Source organism: Diabrotica virgifera, chromosome 5, assembly GCF_917563875.1.
Source record: "Diabrotica virgifera virgifera chromosome 5, PGI_DIABVI_V3a".
NCBI classification, from domain to species: domain Eukaryota; kingdom Metazoa; phylum Arthropoda; class Insecta; order Coleoptera; family Chrysomelidae; genus Diabrotica; species Diabrotica virgifera.
In genome coordinates, this window is record NC_065447.1 from 175,446,992 (window position 1) to 175,468,483 (window position 21,492).

The 21,492-nt window shown below is 31.7% G+C and overlaps 1 protein-coding gene across 1 annotated transcript in view; it reads left to right on the forward strand.

The window, feature by feature from the left end:
• LOC114337473 (zinc finger protein 358-like) overlaps positions 1-21,492 on the forward strand; it is a 307,896-nt gene that overhangs the window by 88,917 nt on the left and 197,487 nt on the right. The window contains exon 2 of the mRNA XM_050651680.1: positions 21,074-21,234. Within this exon, the coding sequence (XP_050507637.1) occupies positions 21,094-21,234 (141 nt within the window). The 5' untranslated portion in view covers positions 21,074-21,093. The remainder of the gene's footprint in view (positions 1-21,073; positions 21,235-21,492) is intronic.

A 21,492-nucleotide genomic window follows, 5' to 3' on the forward strand; every position in this document is an offset into this window, starting at 1 on the left:
AAATCGGATGCCGTTGTCAAAATATAAAAAATATTAATGAATCGAACAAAAATGTTGCTTAGTAAAAAATTCTTCTAATATATTATTTAATCTGACTCATTTATATCGGCAATTCAGACATATTATATATTATACATTTTAAAGTAGAAGACTTTAAAATGATATTGCCAATATTTATGAATTGCGTTCCTGGGACGACTTTACTAAAAGATAGTTCATTCGATTACATGAAATCAACCCCAACTCAAGAATATCCGTTACAAAAAATCATAACATGTGATCTGTCTTTAAAAATACAACTACACTAAGCACCAAAATTAACGCACCACCTTAAAAATGGGACATTTTTGATGTCTTGTATTTCCTAAATCTGTTGTCTGATTTTAGTGATTTTTTAATATGTTATAGCTTTATTCTTCAAGAATATCGATGTAATAATATTGTTGCTAAACAGATCAGTGTCACTGTGTACCGGGTGTAACAATGAAGGTGCGTCTTTTCCTCAAAGTTTGGAACACCCTGTGGAATATTCTGGCTTATATAAAATATTGAAATTAAAACTCAACCGTAGCCTTATTCTTTCTTAACATTATGCTTTTTGATTCATTAGCTTATGTTGGATAATAAAAAAGTTAGGTACTTTAACAACTAGCCATGTTCTTCATCAATACAGGGTGTTTCTAAATAAGTGCGACAAACTTTAAGGGGTAATTCTGCATAAAAAAATGACCATTTGCTTGATAAACATATGTCCGCAAATGCTTCGTTTCCGAGATACGGGATGTTGAATTTTTTCTTACAAACTGACGATTTATTTATTGCTCTAAAACCGGATAAGATATGCAAATGAAATTTGGTAGGTTTTAAGAGGTGGTTATTGCGGATTTTCTGGCATACAATTAAGAATTTTATATTTACCATTGACGTGCATACGGGTCATATTACCCGTATGCACGCCAATGGTGAATATAAAATTCTTAATTTTATGCCAAAAAATGCGCCATAACTACCTCTTCAAACCCACCAAATTTCATTTGCATATCGCAACCGGTTTTAGAGCAATAAATAAGTCGTCAGTTTGTAAGAAAAAATTCAATATCCCGTATCTAGGAAACGAAGCATTTGCGGACATATGTTTATAAAGCAAACGGTCATTATTTTTTAATGCAGAATTACTCCTTAAAGTTTGTCGCACTTATTTGGAAACACCCTGTATTGATGAAGAATGTTGCTAGTTGTTTAAGTACCTACCTTTTTTATTATCCAACATAAGCTAATGAATCAAAGAGCATAATGTTAAGAAAGCATAAGGCTACAGTTGAGTTTTAATTTCAATATTTTATATATGCCAGAATATTCCACAGGGTGTTCCAAACTTTGAGGAAAAACCACACTATCATGTTTACACCCAGTATACAATGACACTTATCTGTTTAGCAACAATATGAGTACATCGATATTCTTGAAGAATAAAGCTATAACATATTAAAAAAATCACTAACGGATAACAGGTTTAGGAAATACAAGACATCAAAAATGTCCCATTTTTTAGTAAAATTGTAGCTTATTTCCCATCAAAAACTAGTTAATTACAAAAATTCCACCAGAAAATAGCTTCAGAACAACATATCTAAACTTAAACTCCGCCTACAAAGCTACTCAGTACAAAGTACAGTTAAGAAATGACTCGTTTTATTAATTTTCAGTAGCATAGTGTGTGAGCTATACTTGATAACCAGTTGATAATTCTAGTTACCAACTAGTTTAGTTTCTTTTTAGTAGCTGTGTGTGCGAAAGGCCTAAAGTTTAACACGCAAATTGGCGGAAGAGTCGTTTAATATAAAATTAGTGCAAGAAGTGGAAATATCCGTGCCTATATAAACTTAATTAACTAGTTTTGATGGGAAATAAGCCATAATTTTACTAAAAAAATGATTTTATTAACGTTTCGACGTCCAAATCGGATGCCGTTGTCAAAATACAAAAAATATTAATGAATTAAACAAAAGTGTTGTTGCTTAGTAAAGAAAGAATGTGTGTGTACTTTATACGCACGTAAGAAGATATTTTTCTATTATATAGGTAATTTCAACGAAGTAAATATACTTAACAGGTTATTTGTATTTTATTTAAAAATTAAACTAACTTTCTTATCTACCACTTTCAAAAAATTTTTATTAAAACAACCAAAAATAAAAAAAAATATATGAATCGCCCAGGACTCGAACCCGCGTCATTCCAATCTCGGAGCTAACGCCCTACCAACTACACCAGCGAGGTCCTTGTAATTGACATGTAAGTTTCGGATATAATTACACAACACGGCGATAAATAGTGTAAAAATGTTATGTCTGCATAATATTTTATTGTTTTACTACAGAGAAACACAAATCCAAAAACACAAGAATTATAATAAATAATACATTTACTAAAACACTAATATATTCTTTTAATGACTTATTTGCACGGATACAGATACATAAATACCTATCTTGAAAGATTAGCAAGGAACTACATACTGTCTGTGTGCGCAGGCGCGCAGATTTATGTACAATTTTACCCTCAATCGAATAGCGCCTAAAGAAGAATATCTTCAAAAATTGTTCTAATAATTTATTTAATCTGACTCATTTATATCGACAATTCAGACATATATTATACATTTTAAAGTAGAAGACTTTAAAGTGATATTGCCAATATTTATGAGTTGCGTTCCTGGGACGACTTTACTGACAGATAGTTCATTCGATTACATGAAATCAATCCTAACTCAAGAATATCCGTCACAAAAAAATATAACATGTGATATGTCTTTAAAAATACAACTACATGCAACGGTGACAATAAATAATAACAACAATATCATTTTAAAGTCTTCTACTTTAAAATGTATAATATATGTCTGAATTGCCGATATAAATGAGTCAGATTAAATAAATTATTAGAAGAATTTTTTACTAAGCAACAACATTTTTGTTTAATTCATTAATATTTTTGTATTTTGACAACGGCATCCGATTTGGACGTCGAAACGTTAATAAAATCATTTTTTAGTAAAATTGTGGCTTATTTCCCATCAGAAACTAGTTAATTACAAAAATTCCACAAGAAAATAGCTTCAAAACAACATATTATATAAACTTAAACACTGCCTAACAAAGCTACTCAGTACAAAGTACAGTCAAGAAGTGACTCGTTTTATTAATTTTCAGTAGCGTAGTGTGCGAGCCATAGTTGATAACCAGTTGATAATTCTAGTTGCCAACTAGTTTAGTTTCTTTTTAGTAGCTGTGTGTGCGAAAGGCCTTAAGGTTTACTTAAAAACCAACTGGTTTTAATTTTAGTTTTATTCTACAGTTTTAAAAGCATCCTTAAAATACTTAATAAACCCGTTCGGTGCTACTTGGGTATTCCAATTAAGCCATTAACGCCCAAATTGGCCAAATTAATGCCATAAAGTCGCTTAAAATGCAAAAGCTCGCAACCCATAAATAAGTTTGTCCACAGAGGAGAACAAAAACACTCTCTGCATGCGAAAATCACCAAACCTGAATAGAGCATTATTGATTCAATATCAAGGTATTAATAATACCTTCATATTAAATCAATAATATTCGATTGAAGTCTAACGACTTTCGCATGCAGAAAATGTTTTGTTACTCTCTGCACAAAAACTCATTTGTGGGTTACGAGCTTTTACATCTTAAGCGACGATAAGCAAATTCCAATTTCAATTCCAATAAGCAAGTTAGATACAAACAACGTCATTATATGATTTTATTTTCTCCGTAAATGTTTATGTACATATTGCCTGGTCTATGATTTATTTTTATGTCTATCGCGTATGTGGGCAACAACTCATTCAGTCATTCAGTCTACGTAAACAATAGTCAAGCGTGTATGTTAAATGAAATAAAATTGACATTGTTGGGAGCGTAGCAGAATTTTTCAAGGGCGTGATAGGTGTGTTGGATTTCGCCGATCAAAATCACTGTTTATTTATCCCATAGTTGGAAGAGAACAAAGTAAATTTACGCTTACTAATCAGGGATTCAAAACGAAATTTAATTACTGAAGTTTGCTGGCTATATAAATTCTTGTTGATGTATTTGATATTCTAATTATTATACACACAGTTCATTTGTGCATAACTCATAACTCTAGTCCTGCAACGAAGGTAAATATGAGTGGTTTAAGATTTGTAACAGAAGAAGTAAAAAATATTTATAATGGAAATGAATTTCTTGTTTTCTATTCAAGGTCATAGTCAGTTGGGGTTCCCCAATTTATTTAAACACTGTTTGCAAACAAATTATAATAGTGACTTAACAGGAAGATGTTTTCAACTGTCAACTCTATGTCCCGAATTAATGACACATGATTCTCTATACAGGGTGGTGAATTGGAAAACGGGCCATAGGAAACTCAATGTAAAATTCTAAACTGTTGAATTGCTGCTTCCCTAATTATTTTACATCAAAAGACATGAGAAACTATGTAGAGGATTGAAATCTTTATTGAAAACAATTCTTAAAATTGTTCTACGAATTAAACACATTCCAAAATTTTGTAAATAATAAATTGTATCAAAGTATTTGCCAAATTTAGGCCACACACAGTGCAATAATGTGTATAAGGTTGCCTTCGGTCACAATGAAATTATTATATTAACAATATTTTGAACTGTCAGTATTTTTATTTTATCGTTTTTAATGTTTAAAAAACAATAAAGTCGAAAAGATGTCCTCAGTTGAAGAGAAAGTAGTAATAATAAAGATGTTTTATTCAGTCAATAGTTTGCGTACTGTCAGAAATAGTAACGTGTGGCCTTACTCTTACGCACTTACTTAGGTATGGCAAATGTATTCTATTTTTCAAAATTTTGGACTCTGTTTAAATCGTAGAACAATTTTAACTTTTGTTTTTAATACAAATTTTAATCCTTTACAAATAGTTTCTCACGAATTTTGATGTAAAATAATTAGGGAAGCAGGAATTCAACAATTTAGAATTTTACATTGAGTTTCCTATGGCCCGTTTTCCAATTCACCACCTGGTATATCATCCATTGTGTTGAGGTATAATTTTTGGGTTGTCTGAACAAATAGGGGACCACATGCTTCGTTCCCAAACATTAGATTTGGTTCTATTTAAAAAACTTGAGTTAATTAAAAGTTTCTATGCCGAAAATGCGAAGGTACACGTAACACAAGGAAATGATATCTCGGAAGCTTTCAGGACAAGAGTTGGAATACGTCAAGGAGACATACTAAGCCCATTGATATTTATTGCTGTCATGGATATAAGGAAATAATGAAAGCATGCAAACAAATGACAAAAGCCTGTCACATAGGATACAGACTCATGCAGCAGGTATCAATACATGCAATAGCGTGCGCGGATGACCTCGTTATTCTGGCACCTACAGCAAAACAACTGCAAAAAAATTCACCAGAAATCACCAGCCAGACAGACGAAGTTGAAGGTCTTTAATTCCATCTACGTGCCGACACTAGCCTATAGCAGCGAATCATGGATAAATAAATCAAAGGAATGCTTCGAGAATATAGGCTGTGGAGATGAAATACCTAAGGAGAGTACTTGGAGTCTCCAGGAGGGATCGTATCAGAAACGAGGAAATCAGAAAGCACTTGCAAACCAAAAAAAGACCTGGATATAGTTGAAGAAAATCAGCTGCGATGGTTTGGCCACCTGAATCGAATACAAATGAGAGACTTCTCAAAATAGTATGGGAGTGTGAGGCGCAAGGCAAAATTTAAAGAGGCAGACCTCATCTAACATGGAACAACACCATATAGAAGGCGTTAAACAAATAGGCCAGGGTAATAAGACAAAAATATACCCTGTTCGTGACACTTCAGCAGCCAGCGTACTGAAGCGTTTTTTTGACAGGTAATACCTATAGGAACAAATTATAACTATTTCCTGCGTAGGATCTGGCGGCCATTTTTATTTATAAACAATTAACTGTCAAAAAATGGCATAAGTCAGAAAAAATGATCTTAGAACCATTCCACAGGTGTCAAATTATAGAGCATGAGCTACATTTTCAACATGGTTTAAAAAAGTGAATAAAAAGTGCATTTATTGGTAATAAATAATTATGCAAAAGTATCGTCAATTTTTCCTTATAAACTTTTTGAATCACTTTTTTCAAAAAAATTAACTTTTTTACCCTGTTTTACGTGCACGACTACCAAGTAATGTTATCTATATCATTATTGATAAAAAATTGTAATAAATATGTATAATTTCTTATATAACAAAATAAAAAGTTTGTAAGGAAAGACTTACTATACTTTTGCATAATTATTTATTACTAATAAATGCATTTTTTATTCACTTTTTTTAAACCAAGTTAAAAATATAGCTCCTGCTCTTTCATTTGACACCTGTGGAATGGTTCTAGCGTCATTTTCTTTTGACTTGTGTTATTGCAAAAAAAATGCTCTCTGGGATAAACAATTTGAATAAAATTTAAACAATTGAATGAATCGCTTTGAAATTTTTATCACATGTTAAGCACCAAAGAACCCTTATTTGACAAAAATTCCAAAGCGGCACACTAATTTTTACAACAGTTATTGCGAAAATATTTTTTTTTTGCAATTCCGACCTTTTTTCGCAATTATATTAACAATAAATGAGTATATCAAACTTTGTAATACGTCATTTTGAAGCTTTTTCCATAATCTCGAAGATATTTGTACTAGAAAAACCATAAGTTTCACTGTTTTCCATTGATTTGAAAAAAAGTGAAAATGCCATTTTTTGTCACTTAATTGTTTATAAATAAAAATGGCCCCCAGATCCTACGCAGGAAATTTTTACAATTTGCTCTTATAGGTATTACCTGTCGAAAAAATGCTTCAGTACCCTGGCTGTTCAAGTGTCATGGAAAAAACCTTATTACCGTGGACTAAAAAGAAATATAGACTTCAGACAAGTAAAACTTTGACAATCAATTTAAAAGAATGGGAAAAAACTGATACTGCACCCCCACGATAAAAGCCGATAAAAGAGTTATAATTTATTTTTAGACCTTAATTATGCCGTATGTAGATATATTTCAGGTATGTAGAAATTATATTTATTTTAGAAATGTAAAAATTGATTTTCGACACTGGCGTCAACCGCTAAAAGAAATAAAGATTATATTTGTATGTATGTGTCTATTTGGAAAACTTCTGCTTTACCTTCTGGATCATATTATGTGTATATCTATGATTAATCACCTGTTACATAAAAATGTGGCCAAAAATGAAAATTTCAAAAACTAAAATTTCAGGCCGATCCTTGCCCTTAAACCAGGTAGTTTATGTGACGTCTTGTGGCAACACCCCCACCCCAAGTAGCCTTATCCAACAAATTTTACAGAACTTCGTATCTATCACGTTTGGGCTCCGTTTAGTTGTGAGATTTTAACACCCTTTTATAAGATTTCGTATTTTTTGTTTTTATAATTAAGTTATTTTTGTGGAATGATATAAAAGTTATGGATATGCCAGAGAACTATAAGTCCTCAATATCCAACTATCTTAAATCTCACCCTTCTAGAACTTCCATCAACATAAATCGTTTATATTGAAAATTGCATAATTTTCGTTTATATTGAAAATTGTACAATTTTCAATATAAACGAATGTTTTTAGTTTATACTCATCAATTCTACGAGTTATTTTTAAATAAAGACTCATATCAAATAAAGATTCAAGAGTATCTACCTTCATAAAGAGTTTTCAAAATTTTCACCAGTTTTCAAAAAATAAAATAAAAACTATTAAAGTATGTACTGTGAGAAATACAAGCTGATTTATGATTATACTTAATATTAAATTTTAAATTAAAAAATGGACTAATATGGAGTACTTATACCTTCTTCTTTTATATTCCTAACTGCCCTTTTCTCAAAAATGACTTGAATTAAATGAAATATGTATGTATTGTTATATTTCTATTTGATATGAAAATTAAATTTTGATAATTATAAACAAAATTCAATTTAATATAAAATAATTTCAATTTTCTCAACCACGGGCATATAAATTTAAAACAACCTGTATACAACAAATTGTTATATGTAATTTTAAGAAGTGATTAGAATAAGCGTACGAAACTCGGAACAATGTGCTTAGATAAACAAAGTGAATGACGCGTACCATTATCGTTCTTCTCGGAAGGTCGATCATTAGCCTATGCTAAATAAAACTCAGTGAAATAGATGATAGTTCATTATCGTTTTTCGCGGAAGGTTTCGATCATTAGCCTATGCTAAATAAGACTCATTTGAAAGAGAGAATAGGTCATTAAAATTTGTAAATAGTTAGAAAGTATTTTAGAATGGGAATTAAATATTTTCTTTTGAAATCCATTAAGCATATTTAGAAAGATTAAAAATTGGTTTTGAGGAATATTACGAATGAGAGTTGGTGGTGGAAAATTGATTTGTGAATCTGGAAGGGATATTTAGAAAATAGGGGAATGGATGACAAAGTGAAGGCAGAATGTTTTGAGCTGTCGAGAAGTGAAGTCGAGTAGTAGACGGTAGTGTTCGAGGAGTGAGAAAGCCGGTGTAGTTCCGTGAGTGTGGAGTATCTATCGTGGAACGAGAAGTAGGCCAGGTCGAGAGTAAAAGAACCTCCTTGAGCCCAGAGTGTCCCGGTAGCTGATAGCAGTTTCGAAAAAGGTAGAACACAGCATCACGACAAAAGCAGGAACGAGAGCTATTCGAGCTAGTTTTTCAAAGGAGAACATCACTGGAAGCCAGGACGAGGTTTGATCGCAGCCAAGGATAGCAGGAAAGGGTCTTGTGTGAGGACATTTTCAGTTCACCAGGAAAAGGTCAGTCTCATTTGTTTGGACATGAATGTATGGGTTTTCGTATTAAATTTCACATAAAAAATTGAATAACATAATCAATAATATCAGAAAAGCTTCATCAAACTTAAATAGAGTTGTTCCTAATAACTCCTAATAGTTAAATGTTAATAAAAACTTTCAATTGAAAACCAAAAGGAAATAAGATTCCCATTTGTAAATGTTATGTTTAAGAATAATAAGAAATAGCAAATATTAAGCATTGATTGCTTTTTTAAATAAAATAAAAAATATTTTGATTATAATTGTAACCCATATGTGTATTTTTTTTACTCTTTTCTTTTCTATCCCGATTAGGAACCATTAAGAAATATTTAGAAGCCACGGAAGTAAGTAATTAATTTATAATTCGCCCTGAGATTGAAAACATATTGATATGTGATCTGGTTAATTAATTAGATTAGTATTAATACATTGATTAAATTAAGTAACATATAAGAATATTATCTCATATCAATAATAAAGATCACATCAGTATATACATTAAAAAAGTAACGCAAATCGTACAAAAAAGTGTACTTAATAAAGTCTCACAACTATAAACGCAGCCAAAAATTGAGATAATAGAGATAAAACCAGTTATATCTTTGGTGTGGGATTCATATGGATCAAAAGCCTGAAATCAACCGTCATAGCTTTTGACTCAATGAGTCCAAGGATCTGCAGAATCCAAAGGATCGGCAAGTTGTTCAACTACAGTATTATCAATATCCATGCTTCTAGGGCAGTCAATGAGGGTATTTGGCTCCGAATTCCATCCTACTACATCGATTTACTCGATATTTTCACAGTAAGTAGGGAATAGCTCATGAAACAAAGCCTACCCTATGCCGATGTGCGCTTTTATCTTGGGGTGGTTCCCACCCCTTCTCGAATGTTTTGGTTAAAATAGCCACGGAGGATGCTAGAGAACCTAATTTTGAGCAAAAACTGTTCTATAATTATTTTTTGAAAACTCAATACTTTTTGAGTTATTCTTGGTTGAAAATTGGCCATTTTCATTGAAAAATGACACCTTTTCGGACGGATTTTTGTGAATACCTTAAAACTATGCATCTAACAAAAAACTATATAAAATATTTCTGCAGATTATAAAAAAATAAAGAGATTCGTTCCTTCATAAATCTTCTAGTTAAAATAGAAAGAGGGGTGTGGTAGGTAAAAAGAGTTTGTTTTTTTGTTGCATTCTCAAATCGGTGTATTCAACTTGAAATAACAGAGACACGGTCGATTTTAGGTGTATAATGATACTTACAACTTTTATAGTGCTTGAAAAGACATTTAAAACGAGCAACACTAAATGTCGATTGCATTCAGACTAAGCGAGATATTCTGCAAAAAAGTTGATGACTAATGTATTTTAAGAAGAAATGAGAAGTATATTTAACCCCTCATCCATCAGAATTTAAATACATAATTTTCCTTCTACAATACTTTTTCTTATAGTGTTATTTATATGTTCAAAAAGTTGGACTGGTTTAAAATGAATAGTTTTTGAAAAAAGTAAGATCAGATTATAGCGCGCATTTTTAAATTTTCTTAAAAATCTTCCTTTTTCCCCATGTAACTCGAAAATGATATGACATACGAAAAAAAGATACCACACAAAAATATAGGTTTTTTTCAGATAAAAATTTCCAATTTATTTGTCATTACTGTATCTCCTATCATTTTCAAGTTACATGGAGAAAAACGAAGATTTTTAAGAACATTTAAAAATGCTCTCTATAATTTGATCTTTTTTTTTTCAAAAACCATTCTTTTTAAACCCGTTCAACTTTCTGAACATAGAAATAACACTGTAGTAAAAGGTATTGTAGAAGGAAAACGATGCATTTACATTTTGGTGGATGGGGGTTAAAATTACTTCTCATTTTTTCTTAATACACATTAGTTATCAATTTTGTTTGCAGCATATCTCGCTTAGTTTTAATGTAATGGACCTTTAATATAGCTCATTTTAAAGGTCTTTTCAAGCACTACAAAAGGTATTGGTAGCATTATACACGTAAAATGGACCGTTTCTCTGTTATTTCAAGTTGAATACACCAATTCGAGAATGTACCAAAAAACAAACTATTTTCACCTACCATATCTCTTTTTGTATTATAACTAGAAGAGTTATGGAGGCAAGTGTCTCTTTGTTTTTTTATAACTTACAAAAATGTTAAATATAATTTTTTTAGTTAGATGCATAGTTTTTAAGGTGTTCGCAAAAAACCTTTCGAAAAGGTATTATGTTTTAATGAAAATGGCCAATTTTCAACCACGAATAACTCAAAAAGTATTGAGTTTTCAAAAAAAAATTATGGAACAGCTTTTGCTTTGAATTAGGTTCTCTAGCGAATTCCGTGATAATTTTAACCAAAAAATTTTCCACCCCTGAAAAGGGGTGATAACCACCCCCAAGATAAAACACACTGATGCACACATCAGCATAGGGTACACTTTGAATTAGAAAACAAGTAGAGGCTAGGCCCAAAATTTCATTAAAATCCATGTAGTAGGATATAATTCGGAGGTAATATCCTATTTCTTGCTCCCATTGACTGGCGTATTCCACTGAAGATAAAATCACCTACAATATGATACACAATACATATTATGCAACATAAAATACACAAACACAAATTAGATGTTACAAAACTTACGCTATGCAATAATCACAACTACGATAAAGATTACACAAACAAATAACACAACATAACACACAAAACAGTAAGAATTTGATATTTCTAGATTCTAGGGTAATACCACCACTTAAATTTTTTTTAACCATACACATGCTGTGGCCTACAAGATCAAGATTGAGTATGTCAATTTGGAAAAGACATAAACCTTATAAAGCTAAGTTTTACATCTTCCCAGAATTTTTTAGAATAATCTTTTTTGAGAACGATTTCCGCAGTGGAAAGCGAAACGTCAAACATTAGTTATTTAAAAATGTAACATAATATTTAAATTACACAAGAACACAGTTTGGAAATCGAATTATTATTATATATTTTTTAAATTTGACAGACACAATCTATTGGATATCTTATATATACAGTGATGAGCGCGCTAATAACCGGCAAAATAGCTCAAAAGATGGAAAACATAATACATTGCAAAACAAAAAGAGATGAAACTAGTGGAGATGGAAATGATCGTTATAATCGTCTAAAATAACATTAAATTACATAGTTTCCCACCTTTAGACGTATCAGAGGAGTATGACAACTGTCACTGTGACAGTAGAATTTTATAAAATACTCCTGTCACAGACGTTTAAAGGTGGGAAATTATGCAATTCAATGTTATTTTATACGTTTATAACGATCATTTCCACCTCCACTAGTTTCATCTCTTTTTGTTTCGCAATGTAAAATGTTTTCCATGTTTTGCGCTATTTTGCCGGTTATTAGCGCGCTCATCACTGTATTGTAGAGATGTCACAAAATGGCATGTTTGTTTGTTAGATAAGATAAACAAAAGTTGTTACTTATCACAATTTAAAAACAGAAAACTTAAAATAAATTATACCTGTTTAGTGCGACGAAGGTTAAAATAAATTATACCTGTTTAGTGCGACGAAGGTTAATACAGTATAATTCCGGGGCACATGAGATTTTCACCAGTCAATTCCACCAAAATGTGGGTATTTCAAAAAATGGTGAAAGACAGGCCTTGCTTGGTGCTTTCGCCAAATTCGAAATTAATATAGCGCTTTACTGGACTTTGTCAATTTTCAAGATACATATAAAAAATAAGAAACGTTGGCAAAATTAATTAAAAACGATTTGTTTATTATATTTTGTGTTTACCTGGTTTTACTTGGTTGCTTTAACAATTTATCTTTTCGCTGTTCTTTCATCTTGCATATTCTGAGATTTGAGCGCCGATTGATTCCGAAGAACTTATAATAAGAATGATATAAGTAAGAAATCTGCAAACCTGTTTTATTCTCCTTTTTCCTTTATTCCTAAGATTTTTCAAAAAATTTCTTCATAGGACATATATGTCAAGAATCAAGACTATATTATTTATTAGTTTTCAAGCATTCTTTCCCTGTCTTAATTTTCTGGTGCTTCTATAGTGCGAACTTCCCAATCAATTCTCACTTCTTCAACAAAATATGATAACAGAATGCCAAATCTAGCGAGAGTTTGTAGTTTCTACAGATCTGCTTATTCCCCTTTTTACCATCGCCGTTTAATTTTTATCACGATCGTCTTGTCGTTTGTTCTCCATATGCTTCGGTCTTTATAATCTCTAATTTCTGATAGTCTCTTTATCTATCAATTAGACCATTATTTTTATAAATAAAACTTTGGATTCGCCGTGGACTCTTCATTATTTCAGTTTTTAGCAGATATATTACACATGTAAATAAAAGGAAAATAACAATTTACAAAGAGCGATATACGATATGTACCTAAATAATGCCTACAGCAAACCAATCCACACCAACATAATATATCTAAATGATCATTTAAACTACAAAGAAAATGCATTTCAGGAAGACAAAACCTACAACAAATTGTCAGTAGTAATTGCACAAGAGCTCTAAAATTATCGAATTTTGACAGTTTTAATTGAGAAATCTAAATCAGAAATTATGTCAAAGTGGCACGAGGGAAACAATTCGATAATAATTTTAGAGATCGAGTGCAATTTGCTGCGATTATTTCATGAATAAAACTGTTCAAAACCAAAATTTTATTGTAATTTATTTATGTAAGTACAAATTACTACAGTTAATCACACAGTTGTTATAAATATTTGACGGTTGAAAGTCATCACTTTTATATATTTTAAAACAGTAATTATCATTAATGTCACTGAATGTATTTTTTCGTAGCAACGAAGGGCATCTGACGTAATATATTTGACGACGGGATATTATCAAAAATTATCATTTTAATTTTTATTTCTTAGCTTTCTATTGGTCAGAATCTCCTATGAATGAAATATTCATTGTCATTTTTAAGCAAGGAATTCCATATTGGAAGAAGAACAACATGTTGGAAGATTGAAGAAAGGAAACAACAAAACATCAACAACGATCCAGAAATGCTTACACTTTAAAAGACGTACCAGAAAAATAAAAGGGACAGGAAATAGATACAACATCTCAACGAAATTTAAAACAACCAACACACAGAGATCGGTCCTCTTCAAAATTAAACTCAACAAAACCGGAGAAATCAAAGAACTGCATTTATAAAATATCTTACAATTTTTTTTAGTGAAACTTCAAGTATACTAGATATCAAAATAAATGAACATGAATCATATATTAAAAACATATACTTTAGCTTATCGTAGATATCCACATATCATATTTGGGATTTTGAGCACAATGTACAATGGAAATGTGCATCAAATAGTAACGAAAGAAACAGGCAGCAAAAAGGATAAAATCGAAAAAGCGGCTCTCATCTTTCCCCCAGAAGAAAAACGTGTAGCAAATACATCAATAGAATGTAGCAAGATCTGGTTACCAATTCTGAAAGATGAAGTTAGTAATAAGAATATACCAACACTAACAATATAATAGTTCCGAGAGACGCATAATATATACTTATCACCTGTTGTAGTAAATAAGAAGCACAGAAAGAGTACAATTTGATTTAAATCTAGGGGTACAACGACAGTTCTCAAAATTTCTCCTCAGAGCATGGCTAATGCCTATAAGATCGAGACCAGATAAGTCAAGTATCAAGTTGGTATTTCAAACATTAACAGAAATAATTATTTCAGAATTTTTTGAAAACGATTTCCAGATTGGAAGTGGAAACATCAAAGAAAATGTAAAATGTATTTCTCTTGGCTTAATCTTCGTTGGGCGGCATAGGTACAATTGTAACTTTTGAGTTTTCAAATTGTGATAACTTTTTTTGTTATAAGGACTTGAAATTTTGTGACATCTCTACATTTATCCAGTAGATTACGTCAGCCAAATATAACAAAGAAATCTTTTTTCAGTTCCCAGCAGGGGGCTTAAAGTGTTCCTACCCCCATAAACGACGGCGTAGGTACATTTGTACCTTGTATTTTTTTTAAATGAATGTTATAAAATATCAATACATTTTGTATTTAAATGATATTTATATATAATATAATATAAATTATTATATAATATAAAATGAATGTTAGTGTGGATTTTCGCAACACATACATGTCGTTTTAGACAAAGAATTTGTGTCGCACGTATAGTGATGTAAAATTTCCGGGAAGATTCAAACGCCAGAAATTTTCCGGAAACTTTCCGGGAATATTGGAAACTTTCGGAAACTTATGCAAATATTGCATTTTTATTAAAATTATTTTAATAAATTATACAAATCAGTAGTTAGCTTTACTTATTGTTGTGGTATTACGACTACAGAAAAAATCTGTTAAAAATTAGACGTCCAAAATTTTAAAATTTAACTTAATTTAAAAAAAATTCTCCAAATAGTCGTTATAATTAAAACTAAAAAAGTTATTTTATTTAAAAATATATTAAAATAAAAAAGATAACATACAATAACCAAACCAAAATTGATTATATAGGAATTTACTTCAGGTAATCTGTATTCCTATATAGTATTAAAGCAGGAACTCTTTTTTTTAACAAATAATAACAAAAGACACTAAAAAATTCTAAGGAATTATAATTATAAAATATATAAATAAGTCTATTCTTGTGAGTCAAATAAATTGTCTTCATACAAGCTGGACTCTATATTATGAAGAGAATATAATGAAGAGTCTCTCTCCGTCTCGCTTAATCTTTCATTTTCTGATATGGATTTAGAGTCTTGCCCTGCTTCCAACAGATTAGTTATAGAAAAACTCTCATCACATACCATTTTTCCATGTTTATGATCTTTTAGTAATTTTTTCATTATGAACTATTAACTGCCCTGCTCTATCTATAGTCAGTATATTTCTCTTTTTATTATGTATGAAAGAGTATGGACTATAACTACGATCTGTTTCAGCGTAGGAAGCTGGTGACCCCAGTATTGTAATTGCCAAATCCTTAAAAGAAGTTTTGTTGCACATTCCTTGTCACCAGCTGGGGAACAATTTGAAACTTAATTTCTGTTGAGTTAGATTTTTTAGCTGTTTTCTATAGAATTAGGTATGCTGGTTTCAAAACTGTTTTTAGTTTTCTTCTATCACGTCACGTTCGTTTTCTATGTGGGTGGGAGGAATGACGCGCTGATAACTGCAACTGGTCTAGACATGCCTGTTCCTGTTCAGTTACGTCTGTTATACTCAGTTAATATTGTAGTAAAACGTTGTGTGTCGGTTAGCAGTATTTAGTATTTCGTTACTGAAGTGCATAGAACTACTTAGTGTGTTTGAACTGAATCGTTTCCTTATGGCTACCTCTGCTCCTACACGTCGTAAGTAGGAAAACAGGCCCCATCAGTTTTGTTATATATGTTGCAGTTTTACCATTCCCAATCAAAGGACAAACATCAGTACATTTGTCAGACAAGCATATTTTGCCTATTTTAAAGTGAAACTTGGTGATAAAGATAAAGCATGGGCACCTCATAAAGTAAGATATGGCCACTCAATGGGCACCTCAGTTTAAAAAGTTGACGTGATAGACAAAATCTGAGGTTATCCTTAGATTTAGATGCCAAAAATTAGCGAAAAACAACTGTCAGATTTAACTCAACAAAAAATGTGTTCCCCAGTGAATCTACTGATCGTGCTGAAAGCCAAATAAAATCCGTCGACCAAAGGTCTGCTTTTGCTCAGAACTTTGTTAGTTCTGTAAAAATGTATTCTTTTTTGGTAATAAACTTGGGATGATTGGTTAATATCTTGTCTATACACTGCATAGCTAATATATATGGTCTTTACCAGTGAGGCTTTGTCCTGTTATAGAAGAATCAAACAAGTTTCCAGCATAGTGCACAGGCTTCACTGTCTTTTTTCTTTTTTCAAATTTAGATAAGCATTCCTTTTCCTCAGACTTATTGATTGGAAGTAATGGAATATTCTCGGTAAAAATATTTTCTGTATCCTTAAATGCCTCGACAACCTGAGATATTTTAAACATATTGCCTTCCAATAAAGTCTAATCCATTTCACAATTGGCGTTAGCACCACTGCTACTTTTTACAACTTTATCCAAAATATTTCATCATCCAGACAGTTCTGTATGTTATATATACAATTAAGAATTGAACTCCATCTAGTTTTTACAGGAAGCTTTAATGATATAACTTTATTGTAGTTTTTAATTTTTTCTTTTTTTTTATTATTTCTCTTTTGAAATATTCCCATGCATTATGCCTATCCTACAATCACAATAAAGATACACTAGAAATAAACAAACCAAAACACATTGAATGTTCGAGGAGGACTCCCAAATCATGATTTGCAAAGTTTATACATTTTAAATCATGATTCGGGACTAGTGCATCTGTATTATGATTTTAGTATAGCTTTAGGCATTTTAGTATAAAAATAATGAAGGTAATGTTCAAAACAATGTTCCTTTTGTACTTGCAGTGGTATAGGTTCGCCGGCCGTGTGAATTAAATAGCGCTACCATGTAAATTCAAAATACGTCACTGACTCTTATGTCCAAAAGGCTTGGAAATATTCTCAAAAGTTCTCGGGAATATTATGGAAAGTTCTCTGGAACATTCTTGAAAGTTCTCTCAAATATTCTCGAGAATTTTCCATTGAAAGTTTCCGGGAATATTCGCGGTCAGGGGAATATTTCCATTTTTTATAGGCGAGTATTCTCGGAAACTTTCCAATGTTCGCGAATATTCGCTTGGAAATATTCTCGACTCACATCACTACGCACGTAGATAGAAAACATACTACACTTTTTCTCGTTTTAGGTTGTTTTTTCCGTTTGTTTTGACAAACATGGCAAGTTCCGGTTATTGGAGTATATCCACGAATGCTGTGAGATACTTGAGGAAGAGTATATACAGCAAGACAAAGATCTTTAAAAAGATCATTCAAAAACTTCTTGCGTTGGTCCTTTGTTTTTGTAATGTATTGTGCTCTCTGCTCTCGATCTCGATGTAATGGAGGATGCTAGGCCAGTGACGTCAATCATATTATAAAAAAAGGCCAAGAGCCCAGGCTCTTGCCACCCAGCATTTTATCCATGGTATCAACATCCCTTTGGTTTTACTCTAAGACTCAATAATTTCCGGCTACTTGTCCTGTTATATGTTATATACATGGACGAGAGTAACACTACTGCTTTGTTTTTCCTTATCAAATAAAAGCATTCATGATTGTATGCAATATTTGTGGAAAAAATAGCTATTTTCTTGCTTGCTTGCATATTGATGGGTAGAAATCTCTTATTTTTCCTAATTGAGTCCACTAACCTCATGTGACATGCATTCTACACTTTAGCTGGTTCAAAACTGGTAAAAAGTTATCTCTGATAATATTTCGCCCAGAACCTTTAGAAGACGTGACCAGATCCAAAACTGTTCTTTCGTTAACATTAAATTGTCGGGAACCATTTGCTGTTTTTCAAATATAAAGGTGAATTTATATGGGATTTGATGCATTACAAACCAAAATACCATGTATAGTGGGTTTGTAAGATATATATTGTTTAAATTGTGTGCGGCCTCTAAACGGAAATAGTTGTTCATCTATGGTTATGCATTTTGATGGTTTGTAGCCTTGGTGCACATTTTTTTCAGCATTGTCCAGGTATCTCGTATGAGTGGAGCCTTATCGGCCCTTTTGGCGTTATTGGCGGGTATTTTCGTTGTCAAATCTTATAAATTTTAACATGAGAAACAATCACGAGGCATTGCTGCACGTATTAGTGGCAGAGACTCCATGTTCCACATCTCTCACAAGTTTTCTTTGTTAATTCTATTCTATGTACACCTCTGTTGTCGGCATTTCGGTAAACTAAATTTAGAATCATTTATTTTTAAGTATACACGTATTGACAAAAACGAAATAACTAAATGTGGATAAAATCTATTATGTCTCCAATTAAAATACAATACAATGCTACTTTTCCTGGAATTTGTTTACGACCACTATTTCCAAGTTTATTGTTGCAGTAATTTCAATAGTTTACGATAGATAACAGCGGTCAATTAAAAGCGGCTTCTAATCTTTGTTTGTAAATCCGTACAAGAACAAATTGCCGAATATTATTATTTATTTATTGCAATATTAAACAATTGTTAACCAATTATGCTAGTAATAAATAATATAACCTTAAAACTAACAAAGATTTCCCTTTAAATTAAGGAATTTTTAAGAAAACATATAACAGGTACCTATGCCGTCTGTTACCGTTGTAAAATTATATTGTCCTTTTCATGAGCATTTTTCAGTGCGTAAAAAATGATAGGAAAAAGTAGATAAGTCCGTGATGATACACATTTATGACATTTATTCTAACATGACATTTTAGTTAAATCTGACAGTTGTCACATTTTATTTTCAATTTGGAATAAAAACAAATCAAATGTGTTTCTTGCATTTATAAAATGGTATTTTCTTTGATTTGTATAGTCTTATAAATTATACAGATTAAATTTGTAATATTATCTAATTAAAAAAAAATATTTTTTTTATTATGGCACCATCTATCGACAACTAGAATAAATGTTTTAAATGTCTGTAATCACGGACGTGCCTTTTTTCTGTCACATACAATTTAATGCGTTAGAAAGAAATCGAAAAACTGTGACTCACTGAAAGATGATCATGAGAAAAAGAATACCGCTCGACAAAGGTTAAAGCAATGTCTAATTTAAATATGCCACAAGAAAACAGTGTCCGAGTAGTCTGTTAGTGACACTTCAAGCATATTTTGTATATTCGTTTAATTACTCTTTGTCTTATTCTTAATTTTTATTGACTTCATGGCAAGTAACGTGGTTTCTAATCAAAGTTTAGTTTTATTATACAGGGTGTCCAGAAACTCTACCGACAAACGAAGACAGGAGATTCCTCAGATAATTTTAAGACAATTTAACCCAATTCACCTAGTCCGAAAATGCTTCTTAAGGGAGCTAGAGCTCTTTGAAGATGGCGTCATGAAATTAGTTTTTCTTAAATACCTCCCGGACGCTTTTATTTAGAAAAACAAAAATTGGTGTGCGTATTTACTTTTCAGAGATGAATCGATTCCATTCATTGCAAATTTCTAGTACCGGTCATAGGCGTCCGTTTTGGGTAGAGCAACGGGTATTTTATCGCATAACTTTTTTGTCCTTAACTTTTATGTATTTTTGACACCGGATTATTAAATTGTGAGGTATTCTAGTACTAAAAGGTACTCTTGCTTTAAGTCGGTAGGACACACCGTTTTCTAGAAAAATCGATTTGAAAATTTTTCGTTTTTGGAATTTGAAAAAAAATTGAAAGAACTTTTCAACAAAAAACGAAGTATTTTACCAACATAAAGTAGGAGTAACTTTTAGTACTCGAATACCTCATAATTTAATAATCTAGTGCCAAAAATGCTCAAAAATTCAAGACAAAAAAGTTATGCTATAAAATAACTGTTGACCTACCCAAAAGGGACGCCTATGACCAGTACTAGAAATTCGCAATTAATGAAATTGATTTATCTCTGGAATATAAATAAATGTACCAGTTTTCGTCTTTCTTAACAGTTTTTTTTTGAAATTTTTTTTTTGATTCAAAAAGCGAAAAATTTTCAAATCGATTTTTCTAGAAAACGGTGTGTCCTACCGATTTACAACAAGAGTACCTTTTAGTACTAGAATACTTCACAATTTAATAATCCAGTGTCAGAAATGCATAAAAGTTAAAGATCAAAAAGTTATGCGATAAAATAACCGTTGCCCTACCCAAAACGGACGCCTATGATCGGTAATAGTAATTTGCAATGGGTGGATTAGATTTATATCTTGAAGATAAATACGCGTACCAATATTTCTTTTTCTAAATAGAAGCGTTCTGGAGGTATTTAAGAAAAACTAATTACAAGACGCCATCTTCAAAGAGCTCTAGCTCCCTTAGGAAGCATTTTCGGACCAAGTGAATTGGGTTAAATTATCTTAAAATTATCTGAAGAATCTCCTGTCTTCGTTTGTCGGTAGAGTTTCTGGACACCCTGTATATTGCTTGCGTTTAAGTATCTTAACAATTTTCTGACCTAACCTAACCTATCAGAAAACAAACTAATATAGCACCTTTGTTACAGTGTGGTAATCGTCAGGAGAGATGGGAAGTGAGCATTACTGCCTGAGGTGGAACAATCATCAGAGCAACCTCCTCGGCGTCTTTAGTCAGTTGTTGAGAGACGAAAGCCTAGTCGACGTCACTCTGGCCTGCTCGGAGGGCCACTCGATCAGAGCTCACAAGGTAGGTAACACCATGTTCTTACCATAGACATAATAACTAATAGATTATATAACGTATAGGCCGCTCTGTGCATCGAGGTGTAACGGTAGTATTAAGGATTGAGTGGTCTAGCCATATTTGTCTGTCACATAGGCTGGATCGCTTGGTTAAAAGGGATAGATAGGCCACCGATCGACTGCTTGCGCGTTACGCTTTTTAGCTCAGTATGCCTTGTCTACCCTTAATACGTCTATGGTTCTTACTTTCTTACATAGTTGT